At 60.8% G+C, this 19,407-nt stretch overlaps 1 protein-coding gene across 2 annotated transcripts; it reads left to right on the top strand.

Moving 5' to 3' along the window:
• The first annotated feature begins 6 nt into the window (after positions 1–6).
• BOK (BCL2 family apoptosis regulator BOK) lies at positions 7–12,569 on the top strand. 2 transcript variants are annotated; one of them, XM_040450382.1, is made up of 5 exons: positions 7–324; positions 2,986–3,114; positions 7,741–7,863; positions 10,631–10,794; positions 11,783–12,569. In XM_040450382.1, exons 1-5 carry the CDS (start codon positions 102–104, stop codon positions 11,906–11,908), a joined length of 765 nt encoding a protein of 254 aa, XP_040306316.1. In that variant the 5' UTR covers positions 7–101; the 3' UTR covers positions 11,909–12,569. The 2 variants fall into 2 exon arrangements, with proteins under 2 accessions (XP_040306316.1, XP_040306317.1); XM_040450383.1 differs by lacking the exon at positions 7,741–7,863.
• The last annotated feature ends 6,838 nt before the right edge of the window (positions 12,570–19,407 follow it).

Raw genomic sequence — 19,407 nt, 5'->3', positions numbered from 1 at the left:
CCCGCGCGCCCCCTCCCCGCGCGCCGTCCCCGCCGCCGGCCAGGCCCGGGCGCTGAGCCGGGCTCCCCGCAGGTGCCGCGCCCCTGGCCCGCGTCCCCGCCATGGAGGTGCTGCGGCGCTCCTCGGTCTTCGCCGCCGAGATCATGGACGCCTTTGACCGCTCGCCCACCGACAAGGAGCTGGTGGCCCAGGCCAAGGCGCTCGGCCGGGAGTTCGTGCATGCGCGACTGCTGCGCGCCGGCCTCGCCTGGAACGCGCCCGAACGCGCCGCTCCCGCCCCCGGAGGCCGCCTGGCGGAGGTGTGCGCGGTGCTGCTGCGCCTGGGTGAGTGCGGGCCGGGGCGGGCGGGTGCCCGGGAGAAGCCCCCCGCTGCTGGCCCGAGGGGTGCCCCGGGGGCGACCCCCGTTGCTACGCCAAGGGGTGTCCGGGAGAAGCCCCCCGCTGCTAGGCCGAAGTTTCCCTTGGGGGCTGACAGGGAGCGGGCCGGGAGGGGAGGAGGAGGAGGGCAGGAATAGCCTTGCTTCGCTAGGCGGGCCCACCCACACTCCCCTCTTTAGCCCTGGGCTCTCCGGCCCACCCGCTGCAGAGCTCCCCGGCATGCCAGCTCCGCCCAGATCTGAGACATTCTGTTCACAAAGACTAGAAATCTCTGGGAAACAACAGTGTTTTGGTGGCTAAACTTCCAGAGTGACCCTTGTACTGAGCTGGGCACAGAAATCCTTTGTGGGACCACGTGTCCCGATGTTTGTTTTGGAAAGTAGGTCTTTGGGGTTGCTGCCTGAAATCCCCGCTGCTCTTTCCCCTTGATGTGGAGGCCTGGTAGGGCTCCCTGCAAAAGAGGCTCAGAGGCTCAGAGCCACCAAGGGGGCCAGCCCGTGTGTATAGACACCTGGGGGCACTTATGGGGGGGGGGGCGGCGCGGTCACACGCAGCCCAGTAACTGTTTCCACCTTCTCCAGGGTCTACACCCCAGAGGGGGACCAGCCCGGCTGATTCAGTGTACTTCCCCCAGGGACTGAGCTCGCTTACTGGTTGCTGGCGGTGGGCACATGGGCAGGGGATGGAGGCCTGATGGTGCGGCTCTGCGCGCAGAGTGTGGGTCCAGGCTCGCGGGGAAGTGCTGTGTGAGAGGACGCTGCCTCTTCTCCGGCTGACACCGGTGTCTGCTTGTCCCTGTTTTGTGTGGACTCAGAGCAGAGCTGTGTAGACCTGGGGTGTGGGGAGACACACAGATTCCTTGGGGCGTCAGACAAGGCTGCCAGGAAGGGTGGTAGCCCTCCGGGGCCTCAGGGGAGGGGAGAGCCAGTGGGGTTTGGGGAACCAGGCAGGGGTCCAGAGGGCCTAGACTCCCATGAGGTCAGGCACCCACAGCCGTTTCTTCATCTGGCCTGTGGGGATGACACTGGTGGAGCATTCTAGAGGGCCCTGGAGAAGGTGGTTCCTTGGCCTCCCTGGGGGAGCCAGAAGGAAGTCTTGCCTCCGTCCTGGCCTGCCCTGCAGCCCCCCAACCTCCAGCCTCTGTCTCCTTGTCTGTGAGCAGGAGCTGGGCACTGCCTCTGCCCTGGGCCCAGAGTGCCTATTGTCTGAACTTGTCTGAAGAACTTTGCTTCGGCCTCTCCCAGTCTGACCAGGCTGGTTCCTCTGCCCTCAGTCCTGTGTGTCCCATCCTGAGAGCCCCGGCATTTCCGGCCTGGGCTTCGGTGCCCAGCACCAGCCATCTCAGGAGCAGGGCCTTCGAGGCCCTTCCCCGGCACCAGGCTATGTCCGGTGGCTGGGACTCAGCCCTGCCGGGTGAAATCCGGAGGGAGGAGATGGCCTGGCCCCCCAGGGTGCTCTCCTTCATGTCTGTTTGCTGCGTTCTGCTCTTGGTGCCGCTCCGCACTAGCCCCTTCACGGCCGGCGCTGCCTCCCTGCCCCCTCCCCCCCCCCCCCCCCCCCCCCCCCCCCCCGCACGCCCCTCAGCCCCTCCTCGGCACAGACGCCTAGCTCCCGGGGCAACGGCACACAGGAAGAAGAATGGGTCGCGTCCCCGTGGTCAGTGTCTTGGGGCCGGTCCCCAGCGGCCCTGAGGTCTGTGTGGGAACGGCCAGGCCGGCCCTGGGGATTTCCATGCCACCTCCTCCAGCTGCCCGCCAGCCTCGCCGGTTTGTGCTCTGCATTTAGATCTTAGTTCATTAGATGGAGTGCAGCTGGCCTCGGGAATGACGCAGACACCCCTGTCGCTCCGTGCTGTCCAGTCCCCGGCATCTCCCCGTTGGCCTTGGCTGCAGAAGTGCCTGGGCTGGGGGACACCGGTCGGAGGGCCGTGCGGGATTCCCAGCACGTCACTGCCAGGGGCGCTGCAGCGAGCGCAGGCCACGGGCAGGGCTGCTGAGAGGGCATTTTCTCTGCCCAACGTGGCCGCCCGTCCAGACACACCCGCTTGGCACCAGGAGCCCAGGTTTGAGCCTGGGCGGTGTCGGCGGCTTGGGGCAATGGCTCAGCTTCTCGGTTCACAGAGCAGGGCCTGAGCGAGGATGCCCCTCGGAGGCAGCAGCCAGGGGCCCACCTGCGTGGGGTCGTTGGCACAGCCCCTGCCCGGGTTGGGCTCTGGCTGCCTGCCCAGTCCGCCTGCCGCCCGGGCAGCTCACTGTGAGCCATGAGTCACCCATCAGGCACGGCCCTTGTTCCTCCTTGGGATTCCCACCACACCGGCCCAGCAGGCTTGGCCCTGGGCGGGAGTGGGGGGTGGCTGGCTTATCGGAGGGGCGGGACGCGGAGGTAGGTCTGGGGGTTCCCAGTGTACCTCCTTGGTCTCCTGTTCCCAGGGGCCATGGTGGGGCCAAGTCAGGGTGGGAATTTGACGGGCTGAATCCAGTCGGGGATCAGGCATGTTCGGTGCCAGCTGCGGGCCGTGAGGAATGGGCTGGTCCCAGGCCCGTGTGACGGTGGGACTAGGGTCGTGCAGGCACGGACCACCTCTGACCCCGCTGTGTGACTGCACAGGAGATGAGCTGGAGCTGATCCGGCCCAGTATCTACCGCAACGTGGCTCGTCAGCTGAACATCTCCCTGCAGTCTGAGACAGTGGTGACCGATGCCTTCCTGGCCGTGGCAGCACAAATCTTCTCCGCAGGTAGGCCTGGGTACCCCCTCCCCCAGGGCGCCCACAGGGCTGGGGTGGGCCGGGGGGCAGGGCCTTCAGCTCTGGGTCCTGCAGGAAGCGGCCCCCACAGCCCTGGAGCCACCTGGTGGTCACGTGTACTTTCTTGCTGCACAAAAGAGCCCAGAACCTTGACTCGAACGGTGACGTGCAGTGCCTCCCCCGGTTGTGAGGACGGTGGGCCTGCTGGGTAGCTGGTGCCAGGCCTCTACGAGGCTCTGACTGGGCATCGGCTGGGGTGGCAGTGACCTGAAGTCTTGTCTGGGCCGCGTGTCCCAGATTGCCAGTCGGTGCTGGCCGTTGACTTAGGGGGGGGCAGCGTGTCCTGCGTGTGGCCTGTGGGCTTCTCACGGCGTGGTACCGGGTCCCCAAGGGGAGTGTCTTCAGCATCCCGGGTGGGACTGTCAGGCTCTCGGGATGCAGCCTCTGCAGGTACGGTGTCACTCTGCCGGATTGTGTTGGTCAAAGGCGCCTTGCAGGGCGGCCCCATGTGGAGGGAAGATCCATGAGGACAGGAGCCCCGGAGCAGAGGCTCCCTGGGCAGTCTCTGGGGAAGAGCACCACACCTGTCTCAGCTGGCTGACCCGCACTCCCCTGGGCGTCTCCTGGTGCCCTAACTGTGCGCAGGTGACATGTGCTCCTGCCACCTCCTCTCTGTGCCCTCACTTCTGAGTTCAGCTCCTGCTGCTACCCCCCGACTCACTGGAGGCGATGGGGCTCGTCCCCCTAAACCTTCTCCTGTCCCCATGTCCTCTCCTTGGAACCCTGCTGGGCTCCCTGCCGTCCACGGACCTCATATCCCCACCTGTGACACCACGTCCTGTCCTGGCACCCACACTCTGTGAGTCCGTCCCTGTATCCTTGTATAACAGGTGCCAGGCTGTGCGTCTAGGTAACCAGAGCCCCAGCCCCAACCAGCACCTCCTGCCTCAGCACATCCCGTGGGTGTTTCCCCGGCACCGGGGCCAGGGGACCCCTGATGACGGGACAGCCTGCCCTGGCCCTCGCCGGGGGAAAGCTTGGGGGCCTCGGAGCCAGAGTGTTCCAGAGGCTGCATCCCAGCTGGAGTGGGGAGTGAGGTGAGCGGTCATGTGGCTAGTGGAGAGGGCCACCCTCCCTCTGGGGCTTTCTGGAAGGCATTCCATTGCAGGAGGAAGGGCCCCAGGCAGCAGGGAGGCCTCGCACCCTCCTCTGGGAGGCGGTCCTGGCTCTGTTGCTGACCAGCTATGTGACCTTGGCCTGGGTTTCCTCATCCATGGGATGGTTGGGACAGCAGCAGAGCAGGGCTTTAGGGTGGAGGCTGCAGGGGGAGGCACGGTCCCCACCACCCGCAGATGCAGCCCACACCCTGCAGGGAAAAAGACAGATAAAGCAGAGGGCTGCTTCATCCCATCAGAGATGAACCCCTAGCCCAGCTGACCCCACCCTCTGGGGTGACCACACGTTGACTTCCGGTATCCTCCCCCAAGGAGGCTCTACCAGCTCCTGGTGGGCATAGGCTTCCCTCAGTTGTGGCCAGTGCGGTGGGGATGCAGGACAGCCAGGGACGGCCAGGGACATGGGACGGCCAGGGACGCGGGACGGCCAGGGACACAGGACAGCTAGGAACGCAGGACAGCCAGGGACGCGGGCCGGCCAGGGACACAGGACAGCCAGGGACGCGGGCCGGCCAGGGACACAGGACAGCCAGGGACTTTGACGGCCAGGGACATGGAACAGCCAACCGTAGAATCTAGCTTCCTCCAGGGCCACCACCAGGTCAGCACTGACCTCCCAGATAGGAATCAGTAAGGCTAGGACATCATGAGGCAGGTGCCTGGGTGGGCTGGTGGGAGGGCCAATTTCCTTCAGAATGTTCTAACTGTCCTGACCTGGGGCGGGGCGGGGCGGGGCGGAGCGGGGGGGGGGGGGGGGGGGGGGGGGGGGTGGGAGCCGGCAGGGGGGGGGGGGGAGGGCACGTTGTGGAGAAGGAAGCAGGTGGGGCCCAGGAAGGAGGTGGGGCCCAGGGGACATCCTGGGCTGAGGATCCCCCTCCCCCTCCCTGGGCTCCTGTGTCCTGGGCCTGATGGCTGGCGCGTGGATGGCCGCCTGTGTCTGACTCCAGGCTGGCGGGCGGCTGGTTTATGAGCCGAGGTCTGGCTTTAAAAGGAAGGCTTATCTCTGAGAATGCGGCTCTGCTCTGCTGCTGGCTGTGGGTCTGAGCGGGAAGGCTGGGCTAGGCTCCTGGGTGGTGGCTGCTATGTGGGCAGGGGACAGGGGACAGAGGGACCACTCCACCTGCCCAGCCTTGCTCAGGGAGGTGTTCGGAACGACTGGGACCATGAGGACAGGGGAGGGGCAGGGAAGAACGGGCACAGAAGCCCGGAGGCTCGATCCGCTTGCAGAGGTCAGTTAGTCTTGTGGTTTTCACCGGAGACTGGGGCGGAATATACCCCCTCGTGTTCAAGCACGTTCGGCCCTGGCCCCCGCCGGCCCCGTCCCCTTCTGGGGGCAGCCTCCACACCTGACCTGCCCCTGTGGGCTCTGCGGCAGCTGCCCCTCATCGGCTGTGGCTCCGTGACCTGCAAGTGGTTTCTTAGCTTCTCTGAACCTCAGAGCCACCTGAAAAGAGCAGGGCTGCATGGAGGTGGGGTTGCAGGGCTGGCCTTCTGCTGCTGCCTGGCTCTCCGGCCACCCCCTCACCAGCTGTGGGTGCGCCTCCCACCACCCTGCTTGCCGCCCAAGGCTTCCCCTTGGTCCCTTGTCCGTCCTACGTCTCAGGTCCTTAGACCCTTTCGCCACTGGGTCGGCCCCAGCCGTGAGGTCCAGCCTTGAGGTGCTCGCCAGCACTGTCCGTCTTCCCGCGGCCCCTCCTTGCTCACACGGACCCTCCCGCTGCATCTCGCACCCCCTCCTCCCCTTGGCAGGCCCCCCTGGGGTGCAGGCCCAGTCAGGGCTGTGGCCCCGGATGGGGCAGCTTGAGGACTACAGGGCAGGACCTGTGGAGGCATCCCCTGGGTGGCCGTGCCTCTGTCCCTGCCCTTTGTCTGCTCAGCTCCCTTCAGGGGAAAAACTGGTTTTTCTCTCCCTGGTTAGAAATTGGCAGGGTTTTCAGTTTTTTCTTCTTAGGACGAGAGCAAAATATTTTACCACAAAGAGATCAGAAAATAGAAAAGATAACCAACTCTTAGAAAACTACTAAAAGACCACCCAACCTAAAAGAAGCGAAGAATCTGAGTAGACGCTTTTCCAAGGAAGATGTACAGATGGCCCATGAAAAGTGCTCTCATCAGCCAACCAGGGAAGAGCCACCACCGCGAGGCCCCAGCGCCCGCCCACCAGGATGGCTGGGATCAGAGGCAGGTGCACACGCCACGGTGGGGACGTGAACAGTCGAAGCCTCATTAGCTGCTGGTGGGGCCCCAGTGTGGCTCGGCTGCCGTGGAAGACGGTCGGCCTCTCTAGCGGTTTAACTCGAGTGGCGTTACCGCGGGGCACACTGGTCCTGCTCCTGGGCGTCCACCCGTGAAAAATGGAAGCACACGTCTACGCAGACGTTCAGAGCAGTGCTGTTCACGGGCAACCCAGACGTTCGTCATCTGATGGATGGATGAGCAGAACGTGGTCTCTTTGCGCAGGGGAACGTCATTCGGCCACAGAAAGGGAGACATGCTGACAGGTACCACGTGGATGAACCTTGGGGACGTTGTGCCCGGTGCAAGCAGCCAGACGCAGAACGGAGTGTCGTGTGTGAGCCCTTCCACAGGGAACACCTACAGGAGGGAGATCCGCCAAGGCAGAAGACGGGTCTGCGTGCAGGGGTGGGGAAGGGGCCTGACTGCCCGTGGTGAGGGCGTCCTTTGGGGGCATGAAAATGTGTTAGGGCGAGACAGAGGCGGTGAGTGCATTAAGTGCCACTGTAATTTAGGGTAACTTATTACCATCCCTGGCTTTTCTCTCCAGACCTGGAAATACAGCCATCACGTGGAGCTCGCCACAGTGAGCACCTGTCTCCACGTGGGGCACCACAGAACGTGGTGTTCACCTCCTGCATCCCGTGGCAGACACTCCGACCCTCGCGTGTCAGTCCCTTCACCTGCGTCCTGGCAGGGGGCGGTGCCTGGCAGGTGCCAAGGGCACCACGTGAGCGGGACGGGCATAGGGGGGAGTGCTGTCACCACGAGCTGGCGCCCTCACGGCCTGGCCTGTGGAGCTGGGGAGCACTGCCGGCAGCAGGGAAGAGGCGGGAAGAGCATGCGTGGGGCCTAGAAGGGGGTGGGGGCTCACGTGAGATTTCAGACTTGGATTTATTTTTAAGTCATCTCTACACCCAGCGCGGGGCTGGAACTCACACCCCTGAGCTCAAGAGTCACACGCTCCACAGGCTGGGAGCTGGCCACGGGGCCCCGTAACTTGGATTTCTTTTGAAAGAGACGCAAAGTAACAGTAATGGGAGGCTTTTACGCAGGGGAATGATGTGGTCCCATTTATGGGGTTTAAAATTTTTCTCTTTATTGAGATGAAACTTACAGAACAATGAACCGTTGTAAAGCGTACAATCGAGTGGCCGTTAGTGCATTCACAGTGCGTGCAACTAACACCTCTGTTTTCATCGCCCAGGACACTTGGAGCCCCTTGAGCACCCCCTCCCCGCCCCTCCCCCGGCCCCCAGCAACCACCGACCTGCGTCTGTCTCCATGGATTTACCTGTTCTGGACGTTGTGCGTAACAGATTCATACAGCGTATGCGGCCTCTTGAGTCTGTGGCTTCCCCTGAGCGCCGTGTTTCCGAGGCTCCCCGACGCCCCATCCCTTTTTGTGGCTGTTGTGTTCCCTGGCACGGACGGACCACAGTTTGCTCTTCCGCTCACAGTTGATGGCTCTTTTGTCGCTTCCACCTTTTGGCGATTATGAGCAGGGCTGCCGCGAACACGGGCGAACAAGGGTGGGTGGGAGCCGGTCTATGCACCGGCTGCTCCGCGAAGGTGCGTTGACCCGGCAGCACCACCATCCGCGGATGCCGCGTCCTCAGGCTAATTCCTGCCGTGATGGTGGCTGTCTTTCCCGTCAGGGTGACAAGGTGCAGACTCACCTGGATCCTCACTCACACTGGCATTTAGAGTTTTAATCTGACAGGGGCGCTGGGGTGGCTCAGTCGGTAGAATGTGCAGCTCTTGATCTTGGAGTCATGAGTTCAAGCTCTGTGTTGGGGCTAGAGTTTACTTTAAAAATGAATAAATAAAGGGGCGCCTGGGGGCTCAGTCGGTTAAGCATCCGACTCTTGATTTCGGCTCAGGTCACGGTCTCACGGTTCATGAGCTCGACCCCCGCATCAGGCTCTGTGCTGACGGTGCGGAGCCTGCTTGGGATTCTCTCTCTCTCTTCCTCTCTTTCTTCCCCTCCCCCACTCTCGCTTTCTTTCTCTTTCCAAAATAAACAAGTAAACTTAAAAAGACAAAAGAGGACAGTCAATAATGTACTCACATGTACTCGCGAGACCAGAGTAATTGTAGTTTTTTGCTGTTTGTGAAGAATCTTTACTTGTAGAGGGGCCCCTTGTGTTGGGAGGCTGGAGGGCTGTGACTCTCGTAGCCTGGCAGGGAGGCGGGCATGGTATCTGGGCCTTGGTTTCTGGGACCCCGGGGCCCTCCCGTTTGCTTACTGACTGGTCCAATCCATGCCATGGGTCAGAAGTTTGCTGGGTGCACAAGTCTGAAGCTGTCAGAGTTTCCAGCCTGGGGTATCTACCTGGTCCTTGGCTTTAGGGGCTATATCCTGTGACTCTGCACAGAGCACGCCCTCTCCTCAGCTTCCAGAGTCACTGTTCAGACCTGTTCAGTGTTATAATAAATCTGGACAGGAGACACACTAGATCCCAAGGGATGATGCTGTCTGGCCATTGTTTTATTTTTCCCCTGGGTCATATGACGCTTCCTCGGTTATATCCAGGTAACCATAATCCTCCCCTGCTACAATCTGTTTTAAAGATTCTTCGACATATTCTATGTTTTCTCATGGTATCTTTTATAATTGATATTTTAATGAGCATGAGGAAATTTTGGTACAAAGAGGAATGACTAATACTTATAATTACAATGACAACGGTAATACAGCCACAGAAAATAAAGTGCCCCCCACATGTTACAGCAGTGCTCTTCCAAGTGCTTTGTGTTCGTTAGTCGGAGAATTAAGGATGGTGGGTTCGGGGAGGAGGAAGATTAAGAGAGGTAAGAAAGAGGGGAGGCTGGGTGGCTCAGCTGGTTAGGCATTCGATTCCTGACACCCGCTCAGGTTGTGATCTCCCGGTCATGAGATCAAGACGCATGTCGGGCTCTGCACTGACAGCGTGGAGCCTGCTTGAGATTCTCAATCTCTCTCTCTTTCTCTCTCTGCCCCTCCCCCCCAAAATAAATAAAAACAATAAAGTTTTAATCTGACAGATTGCAATCTATATCTTGTTTTCATTGGCCTTTCTGTGGTTATTTGCGAGGTGGGCATTTTTCAGATGTTTCATGTATTTTTTTTTTTTTTGAACGTTTATTTATTTTTGGGACAGAGAGAGACAGAGCATGAACGGGGGAGGGGCAGAGAGAGAGGGAGACACAGAATCGGAAACAGGCTCCAGGCTCTGAGCCATCAGCCCAGAGCCCGACGCGGGGCTCGAACTCACGGACCGTGAGATCGTGACCTGGCTGAAGTCGGACGCTTAACCGACTGTGCCACCCAGGCGCCCCAAATGTTTCATGTATTTGTATCTTTTCTTCCGTGAAGCAGCTGTTTATTCTGCGTTCATACTTTTGAACGGTTTCTCTTTGTTCTGGCTGAGTTGTAAACTCTCTTTATACATTAAGGAAGCCCACACCCTAGAATTTCGGGCATTCTTTCTCAGACTCCGTTCATCGGCCTTTTCCTCCTGGGCGGCCCCATCTTGGTGCCACTGCTCAGGAGCTCTGTGGTCTGGGGAGGGTCACCCCCCTCGTGGGCCTCAGCTGCTTCGTGTAGGGAACGTCCCGGTGCCTTCACACGGCTGTTCGGGAGACCGGACGCGCCCGGGGCAGGTGTGGCTTGACGCCTCTTACTGGACACAGTGCGCAGCTCCAGGTCACTTGGCCACCCTCGCCCCTGGCCTCCGTTTCCTCCTCACTGAACTGCCTTGCTGTCTTATCGCCTCCTCTGGCAGACGGTGGGCCGTGCGAGGTTGTCCTGGGCGCTGGCACAGGTGTGCGGGCGGATAACGGGGGCTTCGAGAATCTCCACCTAAGAACTACCCGTGAGGGTGGCAGGACTGACCTGTGATGGAGGGTGGCTGGGGCTCGTGCCTGGCGGTCAGCTGGCAGGGCACCTGTCCAGGTGGGGTGGAGGCTGGCGCCCTGGGTGCCCACCCCAGTCATCAGTGGGAGGATGGCAGGGGGCGTGGCTCAGAGAGGCCCTTCCTGCGACCCCGAGGGCTGGACTGGAGCCAGGGTTTGGGTGGCCTTCTGCTGACCGGCGTCTGTCTCTCTCCCTGCAGGCATCACGTGGGGCAAGGTGGTGTCCCTGTACTCAGTGGCTGCGGGGCTGGCCGTAGACTGTGTGCGGCAGGCCCAGCCCGCCATGGTCCACGCTATCGTCGACTGCCTCGGGGAGTTTGTGCGCAAGACCCTGGCGCCCTGGCTGCGGAGGCGCGGCGGATGGGTGAGGGGCACCTGAGGTCCCGGGAAGGGGTTGCTGGGTGGGGCAGGGGTGAGGCCCAGCTCCCTCCAAGGCCGGAGCCTCCCCCCACCTCTAGGGCTAAAGTCCTGCTGTCCGGGAGTCCCCCGCAGGGCAGAAGCTGGTCTGCAGCCGTGACCCCTCTGTCCAGGAGAGGTGGGGCACATCGGCCCGGCCCGCAGGGATGCGTGCAGGCGTCCTACCCATCAGTCCCCGCGCCCCAGCCGCCCGCGCAGCCCTGGCCAGGCTCCCACAGGAGATCTCAGTCTTCTCTGTAAAAGGGATGGCGGGCAAGGGTGTGCGAGGCCGGCTGTGGATGACAGAGCTCAGCCCTCCGCCGAGGTCGGAGCCGAAGGCCGAGGTTCTGGGGCCGGAGGCTCATCTGAAGTTGGCGCTGCGGGAGGCAGGCGGAGGGACACTGCCTCCAGGGTGACTTGTGGCTGTGGGTGTCCCTCAGCAGGGACCCCGGGGCCTCTGTCCCTCCTGCTTCCTCTCCGTGGAGCCAGCAAGGCCGTGACCACCACGGTCCAAGTCTGGACTGTAGAGAAAATACTTCATTTCTTAGCAGGAATAGGAAGAAATAGTGGCCGTTCCCTGGGGTTCTGGAAAGCTGTGTCCACTCCTGTTCGAAGGGAGAGTCTGAAGCTGGGCTTGGCGTTTCCTGGCGCCCCAGGCTCCACAGGGCCAAGGCAGAAGGAGGCCAGGGGTTGCGGGGACGTGGCTGCAGGTAGTGGCCACGGGGCTGGCGGTGGAGTCCTCACGTGGGCACCGCAGGCTTCTCCCGTCGGCTGGCCGCTCCCTGCCTCCACCTACCTCCTCCCTTCGCTTCTCGTGGCCGGGTCGGCCCCACGCGGGTCTTCCGTCCGGAGTGGACCACGGGCCTTCCCTAACGGCCTCGCGCACCCCCTCGTGGGTGTCGGCGGACATCCGTGTGAGGTGCCCTGCCCTCTAACTGTGCCCTCTTCCCTCCCAGACCGATGTCCTCAAGTGTGTGGTCAGCACCGAGCCCGGCTTCCGCTCACACTGGCTGGTGGCCGCACTCTGCAGCTTCGGCCGCTTCCTGAAGGCCGCCTTCTTCGTGCTGTTGCCAGAGAGATGAGCCGCTGGCTCGGGCAGAGGCCGAAGCCAGGCTCTCCGACCCAGGAGACCCCCGGCCCTCGAAAGCGCCAACGTCCTCCCCAACCAGGCTGGGAACGCTCCGATCTTCAGAGCCCCGCCTCGGTGCCGGAGGCCCTGCCCTGAGCCCCTGGTCCACAGACCCTGGCCCTCTAGAAGGGGAAGCAGCGGGGGCCTCCCTGGCCTGGAGCTGGGTTTCAGTGCCTTCCCCTGGAACCCCTCCCTGTCCTCTTCCATCTGGAGCCATGAAGCCAGGGTCACCATCCAGGTCCCAAAGGAAGGGGGCTGGGAACGCCAGGCTGTCACTTGATGCCCGGGTCCCGTCCGTGAAGGGTGACCACGTCAGGACGTGAGCTGGGCCGTGGGCCCTGCACATTCAGTCGGAAGGAGACCCTGGCCTGGCCAAGGCTGGAGGAGCCGTGGGGTCTTACTGACCTTGTAAACAGGGCATAGAGCTCATGTGCTGGTTGCTTAATCCATTTCTGGAGGGAGTGCGTGTCCCCCTCCCATGGCAGGGAGGCTGTGTTGTGGGGACCAGGGGTGTGGGCTCCAAGCCGGCACGCCTGACCCGAGAGCACAGGAGCCTGTGAACAAGAAGGCTGGTGTGTGTGCGTTCAGTCCCAATAAAGTTTCATGGCAACGGAGGTGACCCATCTGCTTTCTTGGTGCCTCTGCCCTGCCCTGCCGCCCAGGGACGGGACAGGAGGCAGGTGAGAAAACACGAGTGCGGAAGCATCCCAGCACGCTCCCTGATTAGGGCGGCCTCTGCTGCCACGCACTGTGACAGGGAGCTCCACACGGACACATTCGTGCATGCACGGCGTCACGGGCACACACGCACACACACACTGGGAACAAATGCTCAGCGGTCCCGCCCTGCACGACTCCTCAGTCCAGCCCGGCCGTTCTCCTCCCCTTGCTTTGCCGGCCACGGCCTCCGTGCCCCTTCCCGGGCTCCCCCTGGGCCCAGAGGCCTGGCTGCTGGCTCCGGGCAGTCCGCACCCCCGGCTTTCTGGTGAACGGACATTCTCCCCATGGGGGCCCGACTCCTGCTCAGGCCACAGGCACACAGTGCTGGATTCTGCCACTCAGTCTCCCGTGGTCTGGGTTTCCCTTTCTGTGCAACGTATGGCTCAGCCAGAGGAAGGCTGAAGTCAGCTGGCCCGGCCCTCCCATCCAGCCTCCCAGGGAAGCGGCCACAGGGTGGGAGTCGGCTGGCTGTAAGGATGCTGCTTCCTCCAAGCCCTGCCTGCCCTCTCGCCCTGGTGCCCGTGACGGGGGCAGGCGATGCCGGTCAGGTCTTCATTGCCCACTGGGCCTGCCCCAGCTTCCTCCCTCACCCCCTGGACCCAATCCTGGGGCAGGCTGGCAGCACAGGACAGCAGCAGGGTCCGAAACCGCAGGGAGATCAGACGGGGGCTGTCTTCACACACCTCTGTTACAGGACGCGGTAGGAGAGAGGCTCTGTTTCCAACAGCAACAAATGGATAAGACTCCTCTGCGTGAACCCAACAGTGAGAGAGCCTGTGTGCGGAAGGCTCGTGTGCCTTCAAGACCCCACACGGACTTGAGCAGACGGAGGCACCATGTTCCGGAGAGGAAATCCATCCACAAAGAAGACAATTCTTCATAAGCAAATTTACAAATCTAATGCATCCTTGTAGACATATCAGAATGGCATTTTTTTTCTAGATTTAAACAAGCTGATTAAAAAATTTCTTTTAAGGTTTATTTTATTTTTGAGAGACAGAGCACGAGCAGGGGAGGGGCAAAGAGAGAGAGGGAGACACGGAATCCCAAGCAGGCTCCAGGCTCCGAGCCGTCAGCACAGAGCCCGACGTGGGGCTTGAACTCACAAACCGTGAGATGGTGACCTGAGCCAAAGTCAGATGCTTAAACCGACTGAGCCACCCAGGCGCCCCCGAACAAGCTAATTTTAATGGGAGGAAATTTTCTTAAAAAGCAAAAATAGGGGCGCCTGGGTAGCTCAGTTGGTTGAGCGTCCAACTTTAGCTCAGGTCATGATCTCACGGTTCGTGGATTCAAGCCCCACGTCGGGCTCTGTGCTGACGGCTCAGAGCCTGGAGCCTGCTTGGGATTCTGTGTCTCCCTCTCTCTCTCTGCCCCTCCCCTGCTCGTGCTCGGTCTCTCTCTCAAAAAGAAATAAAACGTTAAAAAATTTTAAAAATGAAAAAAAGTACAGCCAGAATGAATCTTTTTTTTAAAAAAAAAAATTTTTTTTTTAATGTTTATTTTTGAGACAGAGACAGAGCATGAACGGGGGAGGGGCAGAGAGAGAGGGAGACACAGAATCGGAAGCAGGCTCCAGGCTCTGAGCCATCAGCCCAGAGCCCGATGCGGGGCTCGAACTCACGGACCGCGAGATTGTGACCTGGCTGAAGTCGGACGCTTAACCGACTGCGCCACCCAGGCGCCCCCAGAATGAATCTTAAAAAGGAGAAAGGTGAGGGAGAAGCCCGCCTGTAGCTGAGCCCGGTGTGGCGTCTGTCACGGAACCGCGAGCACGAGGCCAAGTGCAGGCAGGCAGTCCGGGGGACCTGGGACAGCCAGAGCCAGACCCCAGTGCCTGCAGAACTGAGTCCGCGAGTAAGGTGGGGGAAGAGACGAGATGGGACCTGAGGTCACAATATACACGGGGACAAATTCCAAGTGGGTCAAAGACCTAAGTGTAAATCATGAAATACGTACTGGAAGAAATGGGTAATTTTCTCTGTAACTGGGGAACAGACAAAACCTTCCGAAGTAAGACGTAAAATTCAGGAACGATGAAAGACAAAATGCATAGTGGATAAAAAGGCATTTAACATTTTCAAAAAGACTTGTAACTTGAGACAGAAAAGAGTAGTGGGCGCCAGGGCTAGGGGTCGGGGGACGGGAGTGACCATCACGTGGTCGGGGGCTTCCTTCTGGGACGACAAGGATGGTTTGGGAGAGGGCAGAAGTCACGGTTGCCCAGGAGGATGACGGTACTAAATGCCGCTAAACTGTACTTTAGTTACTGGTTAAAATGGCGAACTTTATGTCATAACGGTGTGTTTTCCCTCAATAAAAAAATTGTAACTGAACGTTCATGTCAGGATTAATATTCCAAATTCAAGAGTGCACCGGCTACAAAAACCCAGAAGAAAAAAATAAAACAAGAGAAATGCAAACCCCAGCTAGCCCAGCTCCCGTTCCCTGACGAGCGCCCGGCTGGTGGGGCAGGCGGCCTCCCACAGCCGTGGGGGTGGAGGGCACAGCCCCGAGGGGTTGGGTGCCCTGTGCCGCTGGCCTTGGGCTGGCAGCCCCCCTCCTGGACGTCCCGCCTGCGTGCGCCGGCAGAAACCCAAAGCGGCAGGTTACTGGTGGGGACATCGTTAGGCCCGCCGAAGACCGGAAGCGGGGTGGGCGTCCGGCGGGAGGGGACCCGCTTGGTGAGCCGTGGCCTGGCTGCCCCAGAAGCACCTGCAGCTGGGGGCGGGCAAGTGGGCCCTATTTTACGGTCCTGGCAATAAAGTCACGTCGGGGGTTTTGCGTAAGCAGAGCCACCTCGCGGAGTCGATCAGAGAGTTACGCAGGGAGCTCGTGTGGCGAGCCGGTGCCGGAAGCACCAGGGAAACCGAGGAGTCCAGTTCGACTATATCTGGACTCGCTCTCTCTGCTGGGAAGGGGCAAAACCAAAAGGAAAAACTGAGACGTCCGGCTCGGTCCGTTGTCACAGTGTTACTCCTCTGAAAACGCTGTGTACCTGGAGACTAAAGCAACTAATATTGCAAAGAACCAAGATTTTTCACCTTAGAAGAGGTAAGATCAAAGAGTTTAGGTGAAAAGTTCTGCGCTCCTAGAGCGTGAACTGGAGACGGCACGGATGCTACGCTTTTCCCCGTAAACACGAATGTGAGTCCCCTGTGCTGAGGCAGCAGCCACGGGGAAGGCGCCGACTGCGTGGCGACCTCAAACGGGCCACGGCGGTGCCGAGACCATGAAGTGTAACTCCGTTTCTGGCTCTGCCCACGCAGGCGGGAAGCAGGGCAGTGGGCCTGCGGCCTCTGAGCACCCCGCCACCAGAGCGGAGGCCACGGGACACAGCTGTGCGCTCTGGCCTCTGAGCACCTCCCACCACCTTTGACCTCCCACCCTCGACCTCCTGTCCTCTGAGCACCTCCCGCCCCCTTTGACCCGAATCACAGGTTCCGGGCAGCAGGAGGAGCAGAGGAGCCTTGGGTGTGGGCCTCCACTTGAGGTGCTAGGGCTTTCTGACGCAAATGGCGGCCGGCTTTCTGCTGGGAAGTTACTTCAGGGCGACCAGGCTCAGCCTGCTGCACGCGGAAGGAGTTTCTTCCTGACAATTCATCCCCCAGTGCAGGAGTGACTGCTGTTGGGGTGCCTGGCCGGATCAGTGGGGGCAGCATGTGACTCATCCCAGGGCCGATATTTTGTTTTTTAAATGTTTATTTTGAGAGAGAGAGAGAGAGAGAGAGAGAGAGAGAAAGTGTGTGTGTGTGCACGCGTGCACGGTGGAGGGGCAGAGAGGGAGAAAGAGATTCCCAAGCAGGCTGTGCTGTCAGTGCAGACCCCGACTTGGGGCTTGATCTCGTGAACCGCGAGATCCTGACCTGAGCTGAAATCAAGAGTCGGATGCTTAACCGACGGAGCCACCCAGGTGCCCCGTGGGGTCGATATCTGGAGCCCCGTGTTAGGCACAGAGATTACTTAAAACAAAGCAGTTGGTGGGGAGGCCTGTCCCTTCCGCCTCTGAATGCCTCTCTCCGGGTCTCTGACAAGCCTTTCCATTCCTCTCTCTCTCTCCCATCTGCCGCTCACACCACGGCTCCAGGAAGAGAACAGTGTGAGGTCCATGCAGCTCTCTGACTGTCATGTAGCCAGTCCTTCAAGAGAGGGGGTCAGGTGTCCCGGGGACCATGCTCTGGCCCTAGTGGTGGCAGGACTTGTCCCTCTCTTCCCAGCCCTGCCCTGGGGGCTGTAGAAGAGCCTGGGGATTTAGTGGTCCAGATGGCTGGAGCTAAAGGGGCAGGGAGTGGGCAGGCAGTGTGTCCGTGGGGTGTTCCCCACTCCCAAGAGCTCCCACCCCTCCTGCCTGACAGCGGTGCTGAGGGGGCCCCTGCGATAGGAAGTGAGTGGTTCTCCGCCGCCCATCCCCACTCCAGAGACTACAACACTAGACAGAATGTCTGCTGCTGTGGCGCTTCCCCATCCGTGATCTCATGCATTTCCCCTACGATTTCCTTCTCAGACAGGCTACTCTGTCCATGGCACTGACTGGCCTTTTAGACGAGGGCCTCTGAGAGCCTTGTAGGAGGGGACGAGGATGTGGAGGGGAAATGTGAGGCCTGAGCCAGCGGGTAGGTCGCGGGTGGCTGGGTTGAGCGCAGAGAGGCCTGGAGGTGGTCAGCAGCTCTGCGATACGGACTATGGCTCTGCGCCCCCGCCACCCCAGGCTGTCAGAATAGGAGTTTCCAGGCTCTTCTGAAGCCGCTGTCTCCTTGGAAATGCCCCAGAAATTTCCATAGTCTCCTCAATTTTCCAGGAGAGCCTGGGATCCCAACGTCTGGCTTGTCCCTGGAATCCCTGCCTTTCCTTCTCCTGTTTGTGTGGGTGGTGGCAGGGCCGCTGGGGAATGTGGCGGGAGGCGCCCCGCTGACACCTGCAGGAGTCTCAGCCTCCCCCTCTGACGGCTGCAACTGGTTTTCCTTTCTGTCTCTCCAGCGCTGCAGGCATGAACGAGTCACAGAAGGGGAAGGAGGGAGGCAGGCATGGCGTCCAAGGTGGGCATCCGCTGGGATCTCTGATCTACCCAGGAGCTGACTCCTCAGCTCCTACCTGGGGTCTCCCTGATCCACAGATGCCCCTGAACACACGCAGAAGGCAGGAGTCGCAGGACCTGGGTCCTACCCGCTGTCAGCAGCCGTGCTTGCTCCATGCCGCTCAGCTCCAGTCGGGTGGGAAGGGTCGGAGGGAGCGGAGCCCCTCTTCCCATCAGGACACTGCTGACCGGTTTGCAGTTTTGGCTCCTCTATTTTGTTAAATAAGAAATATGCCAGACCCGATAAAATACAACGGCTCTGTGAAAAGGGAAAAAGAAAAGTGCCCGGCTGCTGGGAGGAGCATGCCTGCTGATTGGGGGACTGTGAGTTCAAGCCCCATGTTGGCGTGGAGATGACGTAAATGTATAAATAAAGAAACGACCACAGTGGTAAGGCGGCCAGTCTGCAGCGCTGACCGTGGGGCTGGCTCAGGAAGAGATCCCCCATGGTGGCGGACTCCCCAGTGAGAGATGGGGTCAGCCCCCCACCACTGGGGCCTCTTAATTTTAGCATCAGCAAAGGGCGGCAGTTGGACAGGTGACTGCCGGAGTGGCGACAGAAGTTCTGGGCATACACAGTCCAGTGAGAACTTCCATCCACGGGGACAGAAGGGACGGAGGAACGAGACAGACACACCCCCAGTTCAGCCTGGGGAACACCTTCCGGGCTTAGAGACCCCGTTCCCAAACGGCACGGGGGAGGGACCAGACCGTGCCGGATGTTTGCTTCTGGTCCTGGGCTCCGAGCCCACCCCGCAAGCAGCTCTGGGCGGGAGGGCCGCGGGTGGAGGCCGCCCTGCCGGCTTCCGGGGCCTCCGGTGCTAAAGTCCAAATGTTTGTTTTCCCCAAAGCCCAGATGCTGAAATCCTAACCAGAGGGGCTCTGCTACTTCCCCCTAGACTTTGGAGGGTGAAGTGGCCCGGAGTCTCGGCAGAGACCCATGCCCCACGCGGGTGGAGCCGCTGGCGTGATTCCAGCCGCAGAGACCCCAGAGAAGTGCATATAATCTACGCGGCACAGCCGCGTAATCCCACAGGAGCGCGTCCCAGGGAGCCGCATGTGGGCTGCGTCCAGCAAAGCTGGGGAGGCAGGGCCTCCACCCTGCGGGCCTCCGGGCAGGCCCGGAGCCAAAGAGCGGGACTTTGCCGCCTTCAGGTTTTGGCCCTGCCGGGGAGCGTCCACACTGTCCCTGGCCTGCCATGTTCGGGAAGCACCTCAACTGTCTGGTTTCACACGCAGCTAGAGGGGACTTCACCTCAGGATGACTTCATACGAGTCTCCTGCCCTGGATTTACTTGGCTTGCAGCAACCTCCCTGGCCGCTTGGTACCTGGGTCACCAGTCCTGGTCCCTCCTGAGCTCCTAGGTACTGGCCACCTCACCTGGTACCGCCTTTGTCCCCAAGCCCGGGGTGGGGGGGGGGGGGGGGGAGGCTTGGTCCTCCTCTCCCTGGGGCTGGGGCACCACCTCCCTTCACGTGGGCTCCACTTCAGGGCTGGGCTTTTAAGGTGGGGTGTTAGGAAGAAGCAAACGGTTTGTTTTGCTTTGATATGCACACTGAAGCAGTTGGTGGAAACGGCCGGGAATTTGTTTAAAAATACTCCAGCGAAAAGAAGGGAGAAGGGACGAAGCCCTGGGAGGGGGACGGCTGGGTGGCTG

This window comes from Herpailurus yagouaroundi, unplaced genomic scaffold (assembly GCF_014898765.1).
Source record: "Herpailurus yagouaroundi ecotype Mexico unplaced genomic scaffold, PumYag 202, whole genome shotgun sequence".
NCBI lineage: Eukaryota > Metazoa > Chordata > Mammalia > Carnivora > Felidae > Herpailurus > Herpailurus yagouaroundi.
The sequence above is the reverse complement of the archived record's forward strand: the minus strand, read 5'-3'. Positions and strand labels throughout refer to the sequence as shown.

Excerpts from the sequence above, each read along its gene's own strand:
- BOK (XM_040450382.1), top strand. The coding sequence starts at position 102 with ATGGAGGTGCTGCGGCGCTCCTCGGTCTTCGCCGCCGAGATCATGGAC. Across the intron at positions 325-2,985 it reads CGCGGTGCTGCTGCGCCTGG|GAGATGAGCTGGAGCTGATC; the intron begins GTGAGTGCGGGC and ends GTGACTGCACAG. Across the intron at positions 7,864-10,630 it reads GCGTAACAGATTCATACAGC|GCATCACGTGGGGCAAGGTG; the intron begins GTATGCGGCCTC and ends CTCTCCCTGCAG.